This window comes from Martes martes (assembly GCF_963455335.1).
Source record: "Martes martes genome assembly, chromosome: 8".
Taxonomy (NCBI): domain Eukaryota; kingdom Metazoa; phylum Chordata; class Mammalia; order Carnivora; family Mustelidae; genus Martes; species Martes martes.
Window position 1 is genome coordinate 50,162,270 of NC_137895.1, and position 15,893 is coordinate 50,178,162.

Genomic DNA, 15,893 nt, shown 5'->3' on the forward strand with positions numbered 1-15,893 from the left:
TAATGCTGAAGAGCCAGAGGGCAGGATTTGTGTGTTCTTGCCTCCTCTGCTTTCCTTTGTAGTTTAGAGAAAACCGCATCCTGGGTGCCCCCTGACAGCTGGCTCCTCCCTATGGAACGTAGAAGAACGGGAGAAGCTTTTTCTTTCACTGCTTCTTATCGGGCCCCTGGCAGTCATGTAGGAGTTGCACAGGTGGTGGTCCATGGTGGTCCACGTTCCTGCTTTCCTCCTTGGCAGCATGTTTCAGAAGCATCAGCAGCAAGCGCTCTGCAGCCTTAGCAGAACAGTGATCCTGGGCTCTTAGTTACACCTTTTCTCTTCTTTCTCCTCCACCCAGAACCATGACAATGGATGGTTTCCTGTAGTTATTAATCTCTGAATAACTTTGCATTTTCCTTTTTTTCTCTCTCTCTCTTCTAGCCTTTCCAACCCTTTGATAACCAATTCCCAATATTAAATTCCATCTGTTTGAAACAACTACTAGGGGTTCCATTTCTCCATAAGGATAAACTCTGATACAGATGAACCCATGGCTCAACCTACGCAAAGAGAAACATGGAACAGATGGCGAGGAAAAGGATGGTCATTGACAGGCCAGGAAAAACTGGAGAAGTCAGACCGGATGTCTTCATCAAGTCCAGGACAACATCCTACGATATCTGATGTGTAGCAGCCTCGGGTAAGAATGGGGTCCAGAGGGGCACCTGGGTGGCTCAGTGGGTTAAAGCCTCTGCCTTCAGCTCAGGTCATGATCCCAGGGTCCTGGGATCGAGCCCCACATCGGGCTCTCTGCTCAGCAGGGAGCCTGCTTCCTCCTCTCTCTGCCTGCCTCTCTGCCTACTTGTGATCTCTATCTGTCAAATAAATAAATAAAAATCTTTAAAAAAACAAAAAAAGAATGGGGTCCAGAGTGTGCCTTGGAAATAGTGGCAGAAGTAGAGTGGAGGTGTAGTTTTGCTGGGATCGATAAGATCATGTAACTGTGATGCAGAGACACTACGTGGTTCGCTCAAAGGGCATTGACCCAAGGACCGATGATGCTGGGATATGACACAGGGAGAGAGATGAGGACATGTCAGACCATGGCTTCTAAAATATAATTTTTTCATTAGAGACATACCTTTTATTTATTTGTTTGTTTGTTTATTTGTTTCAGAGAGTGAGAGAGTATAAGTGGTGGGAGGGGCAGAGAGAGAGGGACAGAAATCCTCAAGGGGACTCCGTGCTGAGCAGGGAGCCAGACACAGGGCTCCATCCCAGGACTCTGAGATCATGACCTGATCAAGAGCTGGAGGCTTAACAGAATGAGCCCCCAGGCACCCCTAGGGAAATACCTTTTCATAGCCGAGACGGGATACCAGTAGTCACATGAATTATTTCCCCCTCTTCAAACCGCTAGACAAATGCATAATGAAAATGTCATAGATTGCTCTGCCTCTTGTCTCATGCAATTGCCTTAGAGCTGCTGGTGGTGACCTAATATAAACACGCATACTTGGCTCTGTAGGCAGACCGGAATCTTACATTTTTCCTCCAGGGTACATGAAATAAAAATAATAAAGGTCACAGCTTAATATTTGCCTTTGGCTAAAGCCGCTGCAGCTCTTGAAAAAAAAATTCCTGAAAAAAAAATCCCATGCTACAAACATAAAATAAAAAGAAATATCACAAGATCCAATGTTTAATGGTCCAGCAAGTACACTATAATTAGCCAATACACTTTCAGGAGGACATGAAATTATCATCAGTGAATAATGGGATAAAGAAGAGTACCAGAAGTTATGCATGCTTCTCCCAAGTGTGCTGTTGGAATGATTTCACTTTACACTATTTTTATGTATTAGATTCCCTAATGTCCCTCTCTCTCTCTCTCTCTTTTTTTTTTAAGAGAGAGAGGGAGAATGCATGTGCATGAGAAGGGGTAGGGGCCGAGGGTGAGGAAGAGAGAAACTCTCAAGCAGGCTCCATGCCCAGCACAGAGCCTGATGCCAGGCCCCATCTCACCACCCTGAGGTCAAGACCTGAGCCAAAATCAAGAGGCAGATGCTTAACTGACCAAGCCACCCAGGCGCCCCTCCTTAACCTCTCTTTTGCTGAAATCTTTGCAGTGATGATACCATGGTATTACCTGGTGTTTCTCTTCCAGGAAACACAAAAATAGCAGCAACACATGTATCTGATTCCAAGAGAACAAAATTCATGGCCGTGTTATGCTCTTAAGAAGCCAGCACTAATTTATCTTTTAGCCGGGATTTGTCTCGGAAGCGTTTTTATCATGTTTACATCCTCTGTAACTTGTGCCCACAAAACAGTCCTTCCAGATAGAACTCATTAGAATTGATATTTTACCCTGGAGTCTACTTTGCTATTTCCCTGGATAATTAATGTATTGTGGGCCCCATTAGCCTTGTTACATAGGTTCCAACTCTACCTGCTGGAGAAAAATGGTATTTTGTCACATGCTCTCTGCACTGTGGCAAGTTTTATGTTCAACTGATAACTACAGCCCCGAGTCTACCAAATTTATCAAGTTAAAAATTTTACGTAGGCTAAAAAGGGATAGTGGGACACAAGTCTGAAGAATGGATACTTGATTGGTTAAAAATCTATTTCTCCAAAGACCTTTTAAAAAAATTTTTTTTTAATTTAACTGTAGGCTATTCCTTGAAGTACTGATTTGTAAGTATAGAGCTTAAGGGTAATTTTTAAAGATTTTACCAAAATCAACTAATATTAATTATAAAGCATTCTCAGCTGTGCGCTGTGATCTCTTCTCCACTCTTCTGTATTTCGGCTTGTCTGGTTTTTGCATCTCACATTGCTTTTCTCTAAGTCCTCTCAAAACCTGTTATTCAGGGGATATCAGATAGATCTACTTGGGGGCTTTGGTCGCTAGGGTTGGAAGACAGGAATAATAAAGGGCAATGGAATATAAGATTACTGGTAGTTGCCAGTTGTTATCAGGGGCGGAACGAAGCAAAGAGTCAGGCAAATGTAGAAATGTATAGAATATTTTTTCCAACATAAAAATAGCTTTATTATTTTCCAGTAACAAAAATGATACATGCACACTATAAAAATTTCAAACATGTAAAAGTCTAAAGAAACTAAGGATCAGCCAAATACCATAGCCTGGAAAAAGACATCATTTTTGGCAAAGATCTCTGCATGAAACATATACTATTTTAAAATATCCAGTATTATAAATGGGCCCATATTGAACATATTATCCTATAGCCTGCTTTTTCATTCAATAATATTTCAAGAACAAATTTCCATAGCAATAAACAAGATCTAAATAATTTTTAATGACAGTCATATATGACTCAACGGTATATATGGGCTAGAATTTATTTAACCCATTTTTCTACTAAAGGATATTTAAGCTGTTTCCAAAGTTTGTTGTTGTTGTTGTTTTAAGATATATTTATTTATTTGAGAGAGAGAAAACAAGGAGGAGGGGCAAAGGGAGAGGGAGAGAGAATCTGAAGCAGATTCCACACTGAGCGTGGAGCTTGACACAAGGCTCGAACTCACAGCCCTGAGATCATGACTGCAGCCAAAATCAGGAGTCAGATGCTTAACCGACTGTGCCACCCAGGTGCTCCCCCCAAGTTTTAGTATCGTAAACATCATAAAGTACTTCTTTACCCTCATATTTACATACTTGTGCAATTTTTATTCATTAGGATAAAGTCTAAACAAACTGCTGGGTGAAAGTGTATCATTTAAATTTTTGATACATACTGCCAAATTTGATACATATTGTCTTCTAGAAAAGTTGTATCAATTTTCACTCCTGCCAGAAATGAACAAGAATGCCCCTTTGCTCATATTTTTGTCAATTACTTTAATATTTGCCAATGTGGGAGGATACAATTAATACAAATGAAATAATAAACATTTATTGCTATTTTTATTTTCAAATGGGGGATACCTTTAATTTTTAAGTCACCCCTTTTCAGAGCAGATATTTTCCTGGATTTGGATAAAAAGTTTTCAGTTTGCATCCTCATTCCAATATTGGTGTGATTCCGGAGAAGAGTCATTTTTTTTTTTAAATGTCATTTTCCTTGATCTTATAGTAACAGAATTCACAGTAATGACTTATAGTAGGCATTCAAAGCATAAGTGATGAATGCATCTACCACACTATTAGACACCTCAGTGTTGACTGAGTTTGAATCTCCCACAAGTGGCTCTTTCCACCTGCTTAGCCTCCATTGCAATCAGTGTTGCTCTACAGGAAATTTTAAAATTAAGGAGCCAATAAAACAAACTTTGGAAATATTCCCTTGCTATTTATAGAGATAACCGCAAAGTTTTCAATGAGACAGATGACATCAATAAGAAGGCTCTGAAGTGAAGGTTTGGTAGGCAATGTAGATCTTTGGAGGAAAAATGTTTCCCAAGAAAATACTTGCATGTCAATTTCAATAGACCATCAAAAATATATAAATAATATAGAAAGATGGAAATAAACTATTAAAAATACCAGTTTATCCTCTATCAAAATGTTGGTTTACCATTGCTTAGAAATGGTTTGGGAATTTTTCCACCATGAGGCAAATTTATAAGCAATGTACACAATGTCTAATTCTTCTTTTCCAAGATATCTCAGACATTACTATTTGACATTAATAACTTTTTATCTGCGAATAGCAGGATGGAACCATCTAAGCTAATGAATGCTGGTAGTATGGGTATTAGAAAGATGCACTTTGGGGGCACCTGGGGGGCTCGGTCGGTTAAGCGACCGCCTTCAGCTCAGGTCATGATCCCAGGGTCCTGGGATCAAGCCCTGCATCAGGCTCCCTGCTCAGCAGGAAGCCTGCTTCTCCCTCTCCCATTCCCATGCTTGTGTTTCCTCTTTCACTGTGTGTGTCTCTCTCTGTCAAATAAATAAATAAAATCTTAAAAAAAAAAAAAAGAAAGATGCACTTTGGATGTATGGCAGATGACAGTCTTGATATCTTGATGCCAATGATTTGAAGATGTTTTAAAGGACTATTTGGTTCATTCATTTTACAACTTTTTTTTTTTAAGATTTATTTATTTATTTATTTGACAGAGAGAGATCACAAGTAGGCAGATAGGCAGGCAAAGAGAGAGAGAGAGGGAAGCAGGCTCCCCGCTGAGCAGAGAGCCCAATGTGGGACTCGATCCCAGGACCCTGAGATCATGACCTGAGCCGAAGGCAGCGGCTTAACCCACTGAGCCACCCAGGCGCCCCCATTTTACAACTTCTTAATTGAGCCATATCATGTGCCAGGTACCATGCTAGTTGTTAGAGATACAAAAAGAAGCAGGCTTTAGCCCCTGCCTTCAAGGAAGTCTCAGTTTTGTGGAGAAGAGAGAAGTCAACAATTAACATGATGGGGTGATAGGGAGGCGAGGTACATGCAGGTACTTCAGACTCCTTAAAAGAGGCCAGTGGAAGACGCCATTAGAAGCCAAATAAACGTCCTGAAGAAACCCCACATCAGTAGAAGAATCAGGTCTGTTATGATTGCCACAGGGCACGCCATACTGCCTCGTGCACACTATTAGCAAAGCAGCCAGCTACCATGGAGACATCAGCTGTACGACAGGATACGGAGGAACCTCTGTGAATCCCTAGGAAGAGCTGGCGAAGAAGCCAGAGTCTAATTCCAGACAACACCTTGACAGAGCTCAGTGAGGCTGGTCTCTGAGAGCCACCAGTGAGCATTAGAACCAAAATTAAAACTCTCCCACGATAGTTTCCTTTCACACATTCATTCATTTATTCACTGGGACATAAGCTCCCTGAGGGCAGGGATCTTTGTTGGGTGTGATCTGCACTGTGTCCCCAGCTCCCAGAACAGCGCCTGATACAAAGGAAGCAGTCCACAAACATTCATTCAATGAATGAATGGTTGGATCAGCGAGTATATTTAGCTCACATCTAATGACTACAGACATGGGTAACTTTAACAGAGGAGCAGGACAGTGAAAAAGGCCAAAGACCTGGCGAGACTTGTGTGCTTACGAACACTGTGGAATCAACGAATGACTTTTCACATCCGTCCCTTTTCATCAGACCTTGAATCTGCGGGGCTTCTCTGTACCATGTGGAGTATGAGAAAGAGCGTGGGCCTTGAAATCAGACAGATGTGCATTTAAATCATGGCTCTTCCAGATCTGGGAGGACCCCAGTCATGTTCCTTAACCTAAGTCAGTCTTCTCCGCCCTAAAATGGGATTTGGACCTCTGGGGTGGCTGTGAAGGATAAACAGGAAAAAAACACAGAAAGCTCTGGACCCGGCTCCCTCTGCCCTCACTATCCTTCCGGCCTCAGAGCTGGTGCTGTGCAGAACTCTGCAACAGCACTGGGCCCCCAATCCCCGGATGTCCATCCTGGGCCCCCTTTGCTATTTCTTCTCCTCCCTCTCTCTCTCTCCAGCAAGCTTCTCCAAAAGCCTTCCTTCCCCTCTTGAAAGTGCACAGTAACCACCTCACCATTTTACTTTCAGTTCCGTAGGTATGTGGTTCGAAGGACAGATGTCACCAAACTGTAGAGTGGGCCAGTTGCCTTCTCCTCCTCCTTTGGTGTATCCCAGGAGCCAATACGGTGCTTTGATCTGGCAGATGTTTAATAGATGCTACTCGTGATAACCGTCACTTCCTACCCTCACCACACCTCAGGTCCTAAAAGCTGTTTTTACACAGGCTAACGTACTACCCCATGAAACTACACCATTATGCCGTGAGTCACGGATCATTATAACAATTCTCAAGAAGTCAATAAAAGTGACTATGCCAGAAATCCCATACCTATTTTCAAAAACAACAAAATATTTTTCTCTATGCTTTGGGGCCTTATAAAATGGAACAAAAACCTAACAAGCAAACGGGATCGGTCTGGGGGATTGCCCATGGTACGTTATAAGAATGAAAATGAGTGACATTCCTTATTAATTCATGTTTGCTGATCGAAGGGAACACTGGGAGCTCATTCTCAGTTTCTTCATGTACCTGAGTCTCCACCTCCTGAAGCCACAGGGGTACCTTCTTATTGCCCATAGTGGGATGCAAGATTGAATTCCTATCAATTAACATTTATTGACACACCCACCAGAAGGCAAATCAAGGACTATATCACTCAAATAGAAGATGCTTTTCATTTCCAGCCATAGTGACATCTGCTTGCCATATCATTGATCAGGTTATTGCCAGCCAATCTGACTTGCTCTTTTAAGTTTTCCAAAGTGGTCATACCTTAGCAAGGTGACCTTATCAAAAAAGATTATTGATTAACAATGTTTCTAGAGCTCCTCCTCCAATTAAGCAAAATCCTAAGTAATAGGGTAAATACAAAAGGATTTTTAAAAATGATTACTCTCTCAAAAAACGTACACCTAAATGGAAAGGTAGAAGCTACTGATTTATAAAGATTTGAGAACACTTTCAAGAGTATACACAACAGCAGCACAAGCAGCCACTGGGAACTTGTCAGAAAGCCAAATTCCTAACCCCAGAACTCATGCATCAGAAACGGGGCAGGCTCCAGCAATCTGTGTTCTTAACAAGGCTTCCACATCATTTGGATGCACACTAAAGTTTGAGAAACACTGCTTTAAGTCAAATAAGCACATTCAGATCAACATAATTTCAACAGCCTCCACATGGGCTGAGTCATGGACGGGTTTGTGTTCACCCCAGCTTCCTTCCTTTACCTCTCATGGAAGGTTCTGGGAGGCCTGTATTCAAAGTGAAAAGCAGTTTAACATAAAGTCAATCCTTGATTATCTTAATTACCACTTTTGTGTTATTAGTGGCAACTTCACACAATCCCAGGCTAATTCCCCAGTTCAGCCAAAAGACTTTCTGACTATATTTCTAAGATAAGCTAAATCAGTCTTGTAATGGCTTACATAAATAAAGCCAAACATCAAAGGCTTTTAGGTCTCCTTTCATTAACATGGATAACCAAGAGTTTCCAAACTAGGACAGGTCACAGGAATTGAAATCATCCAAAGTCTAGTCCAACCCTTTTGCCCCTGCTGGTTTGGGGACATGGGCAATTTGGGAGCATTGTTAACGGGTGCCATGAACATATGGGGAAGAGAGCAGGGGGTAGTCAGGGTCCCTGAGGACCAGCCTGAGCATGACCTCTCCCAACTGCTTACCTGGGTCTTTATGTGGCCCGCCAATCAGACTCAATCAGACTAAGGCTTATTGTATTTCAACCTCACCATGAGGCCCTTTTTCCCAAATTGTGGCTTCATGTTTCTGACCTTGGTCTGTTCACTTGACCCTGATTCCTGATGACTTCCTTCTTTAATCATTTGTTCCTAAATCTGGACTCCAATCTATGATTAACCCAACCCTAATAACTCACCAAAAAAAAAAAAAGAAAGAAAGAAAGAAAGAAAGAAAGAAAGAAAGAAAGAAAAAATGTGTGAGCCTATTCCTTTGATGCACAGAAGGCTACAGGTCTACCCTTTTATTATAAATGTTCTAGAGAGGGAAATTCCATTAACCCCGTGGCAATGGTTTTCTTGAAATGTTTTTATCCATCATCATAAAGACAGTCCTTATCCCCACTTGACTCAGCAATGTTTACTATAGCTGAATTTTTTAGTATGTGGGTTCTTAGAGAGAATTTAATTCAACTTCACTTGTAAGGAAACAACAGCTCTGTACGGGCTCACATACTAGGCCTTGAAGAGTTGGCTCCTACACACTCAGGAAATCTAATAGAGTAATGCCCTCTCCCCCGCCCCCTCTCCCACCACCCCCCTTGCAAGATATCCATGTCCTAATCCCAGAAATCTGTGAATTATGTGATTAAATTAAGGGTCTTGAGAAGCAGAGATTTCTTTGGATTATCTGAGTGGACCCAACGCAATCACAAGGATCCTTATGTGAGGCAGGAAAGCCACAGTAAGAGAAAGAGGTGATGAAGAATAGGTCAAAGAGACAAAGAAAGAGAAATCTAGATTCAGAGATGCCACAGTGCTAGATTTGAGGATGGAGGAAGACAACACAGGTAGACTCTAGAAGCTAGAAAAGGCAAGGGAACGAATTCTCCCCTAGAGCCTCCAGAAAGAATGCCAAGGACTTCTGACCTCCAGAACTGTAAAATTATATATATATATATATATATATATATATATATATATATATACACACACACACACATACATATAATATATATATTTATTTATAAACATATTTATAAATTTATACATACATATATTATATATATACATATATATATAAATTATTTTATAGTTCTGGAGGTCAGAAGTCCTTGGCATTCTTTTTGGCATATATTTAAAAAATATATACATATATATTTTTTAAACTGTAAACTGTAAAATAATTTATATATATATAACTTAAAAATTATATATATATATATATTTTTTTTTTTTTTAAAGTAATCTCTACACTCAATGTGGGCTTTGAACTCATGACCCTGAGGTCAGGAGCCAGATGCTCTACTGAATGAACCAGTTGGGCACCCCAACTTACATTGTTTTAACCCACTAAGTTTGTCAAAATTTATTATAGGAACAATAGGACATGAATACAGGTAGTTTATAATCTAGTAAGAGAGAGAAGGTGGCACAGGCAGCTTTGCTACAATTCAGAAAGTAACAAGTATAAAATAGAAACACAAAACCATGCTATGGGAATGCTTATGAAGTGTGTACTTCTGGCTGGAGAGATCAGGGAAGCTTCCTGGAAGAGGCAGTTCTGCTGGGCCTTGATGGACTGGGTAGGATTTCAATAGGGGGAGACCCAGTAAACAGGAGGAGTAAAGGCACAGAGTTGGCAGGTAGAGGATCAAACAAAAAGCTGACATAGACCTTGTGACCGGCCATTTTTCTCAGAAACAAAAATTACTTGAATAAAATTTCATACATTCTTCTCAGGATATAATAGGTCTCTAAGTTTGTTTTTTAAAAATGTAGTAATAGCCAACAACATACGATATGTGATAAACTATCCTAAGAATTTAAATACAGAAATCCAGATCTTGGGCAAGAATCTCCGTTCTATGGCGAATGTGTCATAGGCAAGAGCGAATCTGGCTCATTTTCAGGCCGGCGGGCTTGACAGGGATGAAGAGAAAACATACTAAGGGTTAATTAGAACAAACCAAAAGGTAATTCTTTAAAAAGGCATCTGTTAACATTTACAAATTAGACACTTCCTACAACCTTATCAAGCCAGCTACACCAGACCCTGGGATCTAACTGAACTGAACCCACTTGGCAGACTGTAGGCTCTGAGGGCTCATGGCGCTGATGATGAAGAAGCCAGGAGAACCCAGTCCCCTTTTGGTAGGTTTTGTTTGTCTGAAGTCAGAGCTCATGATCTGAAATAATTTTGAATGGCTCTAGTTTAGCCTAGGTTTAAGCCTAGGGATTGGGAAGGAAGGAATAGCATTGTCCAGATTGTTGATCTCCATCACCTCAACTCAGCATTGATGGTCCTCTTAGCATGACTGATGGTGACAATATTTTCCCAAGACGGTACCTGTACTCAGGTGCCTTAGCAATACTTGCTTCCTTCTTTATCTTCTGGTGAAGTCGATTCCTTTTTGCACGGTTCACATTCGTTCCAGGAAAATTCACAGGAACTGCTGGTCTCCACTGGCCTGCTCCTGTACGAATGGCCTGGTGCTTCTGCCGAAGGTTCTGTATCTGTAACATAGGTCCTTGGGTCCTGGGATAGAGCTGCGTGCTCAGGAGACCACCTTTCTGGACAAGAAGAACTGGGCCTGTTGCAAGCATCCTCATTTCTCTTGCTGCCTATCGTTCTGTCGAAGCCCAGAAACGTCACCTCCGACTGGCTACATTCAAATGGAACTTTCTGAGTCAGTCCATCTTTTCTCAAACCTTTATCATGAGGCAATGAATGATTATTCTGGTTTTCATCATCTTCCACGGGGATACTCGGTACGTTCTCCAAGAACAGAGGAGAAGGACACCTGAGGGACTTCAGGGAGGTGGGAGGGTCCTCGGCAAAATATAAGCTGGCTTGAGCACTTTCAAGAGTGGTTAGGACCTAGTTCACCAAGAAGCAAAGAAATATTTATGTTAAACTTCCATAGCCTCTCCTTTTACCTTTTTTTCCCATCTACCTATTCCGGAATATTCTCTTATTTTCATGAATTAAGTTCAACTATAGAGTTCTGAATGGGAAGGTATTAAAAATAAGCTAAACCCTTTCAGTTTAATGAGTAAATTAAAAGACTTAAAGCCAAATATAAAAGACACTCGCCTGAAGTAAATACCAAGAGGCCTGAGTTGAGGCTCAGATTTGCCACCAACTACTGTGTGACCTGGGGTGAGTCCCTGTACATTTTTTACTTCAACCTTAATATGGGAGTACTGGAAAGGGTCAGGGTCCAGGGGACCCAATCTGTAGTTGTCAAATGCCAGAATTACCTATAGGAGCCTTCTTAAAATACAGATCCCTTGGCCCCAACCTAAAGATGGTCACCAACAACATATGAAGATAGGGGCCCAGGAATCTGTATTTTAAAAGCTTCTCAGTTGATTTGGATGTGCAGCCCAAGCTGAGAAAACTGCTGACCTTGTCTGGAAGACCATGTAACATCTCTTCACACACACGTGTAATTTTTAAAAATACATTTAGAGAACTTCACTACTTACAAAGTGCTTCCACACACATCACATCATTTAATCTGCACAAACAACATTATTGTTCCCATTTCACAGATAATAAAGCTGAGGCTCAGATAAAGGGAATGAGTATCACTGGCCAGTAAGGAGCAGATCTGTTGCCTGACCTCAGATCTGGCCCCCAATTCCATGTTTCTTCCACTATATATCTCATAGCTCTTTTTGGGCCCAAGATTCCAGGTCTCATAGCTCTTACTAGTGGTGCTAAGCCCAAAATATAGCTCTGACTCACAGGCTTGTGCTCCTTACATTCAGATTATGTTGACCTCTTGTTTAAAACCCTTTCATAGCTCTACCATAGACTCAGGGTGAAACCCCAAATCCCAGAATGGAATTCATGTCCATCACCTGAAACTATCATTTTAAGCACCCCAGCTTTTCCGTCACCATATCCCACGTCCATGAACTGCCCGTGGTATTAGTGCCATAAAACCCATCATCTCTGAGCTGGATTCTCCCTTATTAACATGTCTTTCTGTCCTTACTGTTGCCTAAATTCACCATTCTTTAGACTATAGCTCAGCCGTCACCTCCATCGACAGGCTTCCATGACTTGGTATGTGTTCCGACTCTACGTTCCCATATTGACCTGGGCTTCCACCTACCATCACGCTTATCTCTCCATCCTGGAATGCCATATTAATTAATCTGATTCTCACTTTGGACTGTGAGTTTGAGGGCAGCAACTGTCTCTTGATTACTGTTGTACCCTCAGCACCCAGAACCAAGTCTGGCACATGTCAAGTAAGCACTAGCTAAATATTTGTTGAACAAATAAGCAAATCAATGAATGGATGATTAAATTGATGAGTAAATTTAAAAAATCAATAGAGGAAATATATAATGTGTTTTTAATGGACCAGATCCTTAAATGAGTGTTGGATAAAATTCTCTTTGGACTACTCACTTAAGTGTTTTCATTAAATTTTTGTGGTGCCCTGGTCTCACCTAGCAATGACCTCTGCCAGAGTACCAAATATTGTGACTTGGTGACTTGCAAAAACTATGAGGCTAGAATTCTCTGTTCGGGGCTGGATTTGCCCCATTAATAAAGAATTCACTTAGACACAATTTATCCAGCTTAGATTTTCCATGGTTCTGTGGGCTTGGTTTTGAATAAAACCACGTGTACGCACTTCATCCATTGATGGTCTTAACTTTGCCCGCGAGATAGCACACTGGCCTGCCAAAGAGAAGAGCTTGGCAGAGAAATTCCGAGGACAGGGATGCACTTTCTTATCTAGAAATGAAAGACATGAATCGAGGCCTCTCTTCTCCATCAATTCCATAAGGAGGTCCCTCTAGGAAGAGAAGAAGACAACTTTATCTTTCAGAACTCTACCCCCAAAATGATGGAGAGATAGGAACAGAAATAAAGACAATTCTCACCAGCTGGATATGCTTTGGATCATCTAACACCACTTTACAACCTGTCAGAACTTCCATTATTACCTATGGGAAACATGTAATAAAATGAGTTACATATGTTAAATACCTACATAGAGTCAGTTGCAGTGATTCACCTTGACAATAGATAACGTTCACTCGACTCAATGACTACGTTTTACTATTTGACTGATTACATAACATTAACATATAAGACAAGAGCAACAGGAAGTCAAGAGGTCTAAAAGTGAAAGCCCTTAAAAAAAAATTCTTAGAATTTAGAGCATTCCTGGCCATCAGCTTTCCTCCTTGGTTGACTGGGAGCTGGTACTCACAATTCCAAAGCTGTAGACGTCCGTCTTAATGGAAAGTTTGCCCTGTCTGATATACTCTTCAGGCATATACCACAGATGTTTACTGCTGCTGCTGGTCATGCTTATGGTCGAGCTCTGATGTTCCAGGTAGGGTCGGAAGTGTGCCATGCCAAAATCAGTTAGTTTGGGTTGGAACTGATCATCCAGAAGTATGTTTGCACTAAAATTGTAATCAAGGACCAACAAAACAAAAACATAAAGGCATTCCGGTGAAAAACAAAATGACAAGCTCAGTTAATTCCAAATGCCAACAACACAAAGACATACATAGTCTTCCAGGAACTAGAGGATATTTTCTCATTTTTCTTAAAGTATAAATACAAGTATTATATGAAACTCTAAAATGAAAACGTGGGGCGCCTGTGGGTCTCCGTCGGTTGAGTGACCGACTCTTGATTTCAGCTCAGGTCATGATCTCAGGGTCCTGGGATTGAGCCCCCTTGAGCTCCATGCTCAGTGGGGCATCTGCTTGGGATTCTCTCTCCCTCCACCCCTCTCCCCATTTGTGCACACGCTGTCTCTCACTCTCTCTCTTTCAAATAAATCATTCAATCCTAAAAACAACAGGTAAGCTGGAAACCTGGCTCAGGAACAGTGAGCTTTTCAAATTTATAGATACATATAGGGGATTTCTGGGTAAAGTTGATGCTTTGCCAGCAAGACATCCCGGTTCCTGGGATGGATCCCTGTGTCAGGCTCTCTGCTCAGTGGGGAGTCTGCTTCTCTCTCTCTCTTTCTCTCTCCCTCTGCCTCTCCCCACTGCTTGTTCTCTCTCTCTCTCACACATGAATGGATAAAATCTTTTAAAAGTAGGGGAAAAAAAAAAAGAATTCTAGCCCGAACTTTGTCTAGAACTGAGTTGCCAACAGACAGCATGAAGATATTCCACAGGACCCTTTAGGGATCCAGAAGAACACATTCTCAACTTGATGTCACTCTCTGTCCTTTAAGGGTGGCAGGAGAATTGCAAAATCCGAAGAGCTCACCTCATGTATCAGTCCTAGCGCCCATACCTGTTGTGGGACCCATGCACGTTAGAGAGAGTCCAGCCCTCCAGACTTGTATCAGTCCTCAATTGTATCAATCCCAGTCCTCACTTTTCTCCTGGCCTTGTCTCTTCTCCATATATGGCAAACTTGGCAGCTGCCAAGGGCAGCCTGGGTCACGTACATCTAGGTCACTCACCTTCTATCTCATCTGGAAAACAGTGTTGACTATACTGACAAACCTCTGAAGATGTGGGTCCCCTAGAAGCGGACCCTACCTTCTCTCCAGCTCCAGATAAGAATAGACATTAAGTTCATAATTACTTCTTCCATAGGTACGTGTACTCTTCAAGTGTTCCAGTCAAGGAGGAAGCTTCTGGAGATCTCTTGATCATTTTAGAGCACCAGGATATTTAATTTAGGAGTTTGCCACATGTGCCGGGAGGTGAGATGGGCAGAGAGGTTCATTAACTCCCATTACCAGGTCCCCATCCTCTGCCGCCCAGCTTCTGCCATACTGACAGCCTCGCTCTCTTCTGCACACACCCCCTCCCCCTATACGCACACACTGGATTTCAGCCCAGAGGGACAGCAAAGCTCTGAAGGCTAGAGTTTCAGTGTCAGACATCTCGTCCTCTTCTCCCTCAACTCCAGCTCCAAAGAAGGTATAATAAAATCATAACTGAAAATGCTAGACCCAAATACATTATATGTTTATTAAAATAAAAAATTAAAAAAAAAAAAAGAGAATATTAAAAAAAAAAAAAAAAAAAGAAAATGCTAGACCCATGAGGATGCAAAAGCTGATTTTGTAAAACATTGAGAATTCCTGAAGAATGGGTCTTTTCTAAGCACAAGAGAAAAAAAAAACAATGAAGCATCAAAAACAAAATCATAATCTAATCCCTTTGTTTGGCCCTCAGCAAAGCTAGTGGGAAGCTGTCAGCAACTGACTCATGCTTCCGACAGACTTAGGGGGAACGGGTAACCACAATGTGTGACACAACATCACCCACAGAGGACTTCGGGTCAGAGAGAGGCCGGTGGTAAGAGTGTGAAATCGTTCTAGGGCACCGCGTTTACACTTTTAATGATGATATTTGGTGAAAAGACCAGCACACTTTTGAGTGCATAACACGGATTTTGAGTGCAGTGATTTACTCCATTCTAAAGAAAAGTCAACAGGAGCTGAGGTAGAAGAATGTTCTGTTTTAAGAAAGTAGGAATTGCATGGGCGCCTGGGTGGCTCAGTGGGTTAAAGCCTCTGCCTTCAGCTCAGGTCATGATCCCAGGGTCCTGGGATTGAGCCCCACATCGGGCTCTCTGCTCGGCAGGGAGCCTGCTTCCCCCTCTCTCTGCCTGCTTCTCTGACTACTTGTGATCTCTGTCTGTCAAATAAATAAATAAAATCTTAAAAAAAAAAAAAAAGAAAGTAGGAATTGCAAAAGACCCTTCAACAGTAA

The 15,893-nt window shown here is 41.5% G+C and overlaps 1 protein-coding gene across 1 annotated transcript in view; it reads right to left on the reverse strand.

The window, feature by feature from the left end:
- Positions 1 to 9,403: 9,403 nt before the first annotated feature.
- IRAK3 (interleukin 1 receptor associated kinase 3) overlaps positions 9,404 to 15,893 on the reverse strand; it is a 46,439-nt gene continuing 39,949 nt past the window's right edge. The window contains exons 9-12 of the mRNA XM_080811790.1: positions 13,406 to 13,604; positions 13,074 to 13,136; positions 12,821 to 12,985; positions 9,404 to 11,043 (exon numbers count right to left, since the gene is read on the reverse strand). Coding sequence (XP_080667916.1) covers positions 10,528 to 11,043; positions 12,821 to 12,985; positions 13,074 to 13,136; positions 13,406 to 13,604 — 943 coding nt within the window. The 3' untranslated portion in view covers positions 9,404 to 10,527. The remainder of the gene's footprint in view (positions 11,044 to 12,820; positions 12,986 to 13,073; positions 13,137 to 13,405; positions 13,605 to 15,893) is intronic.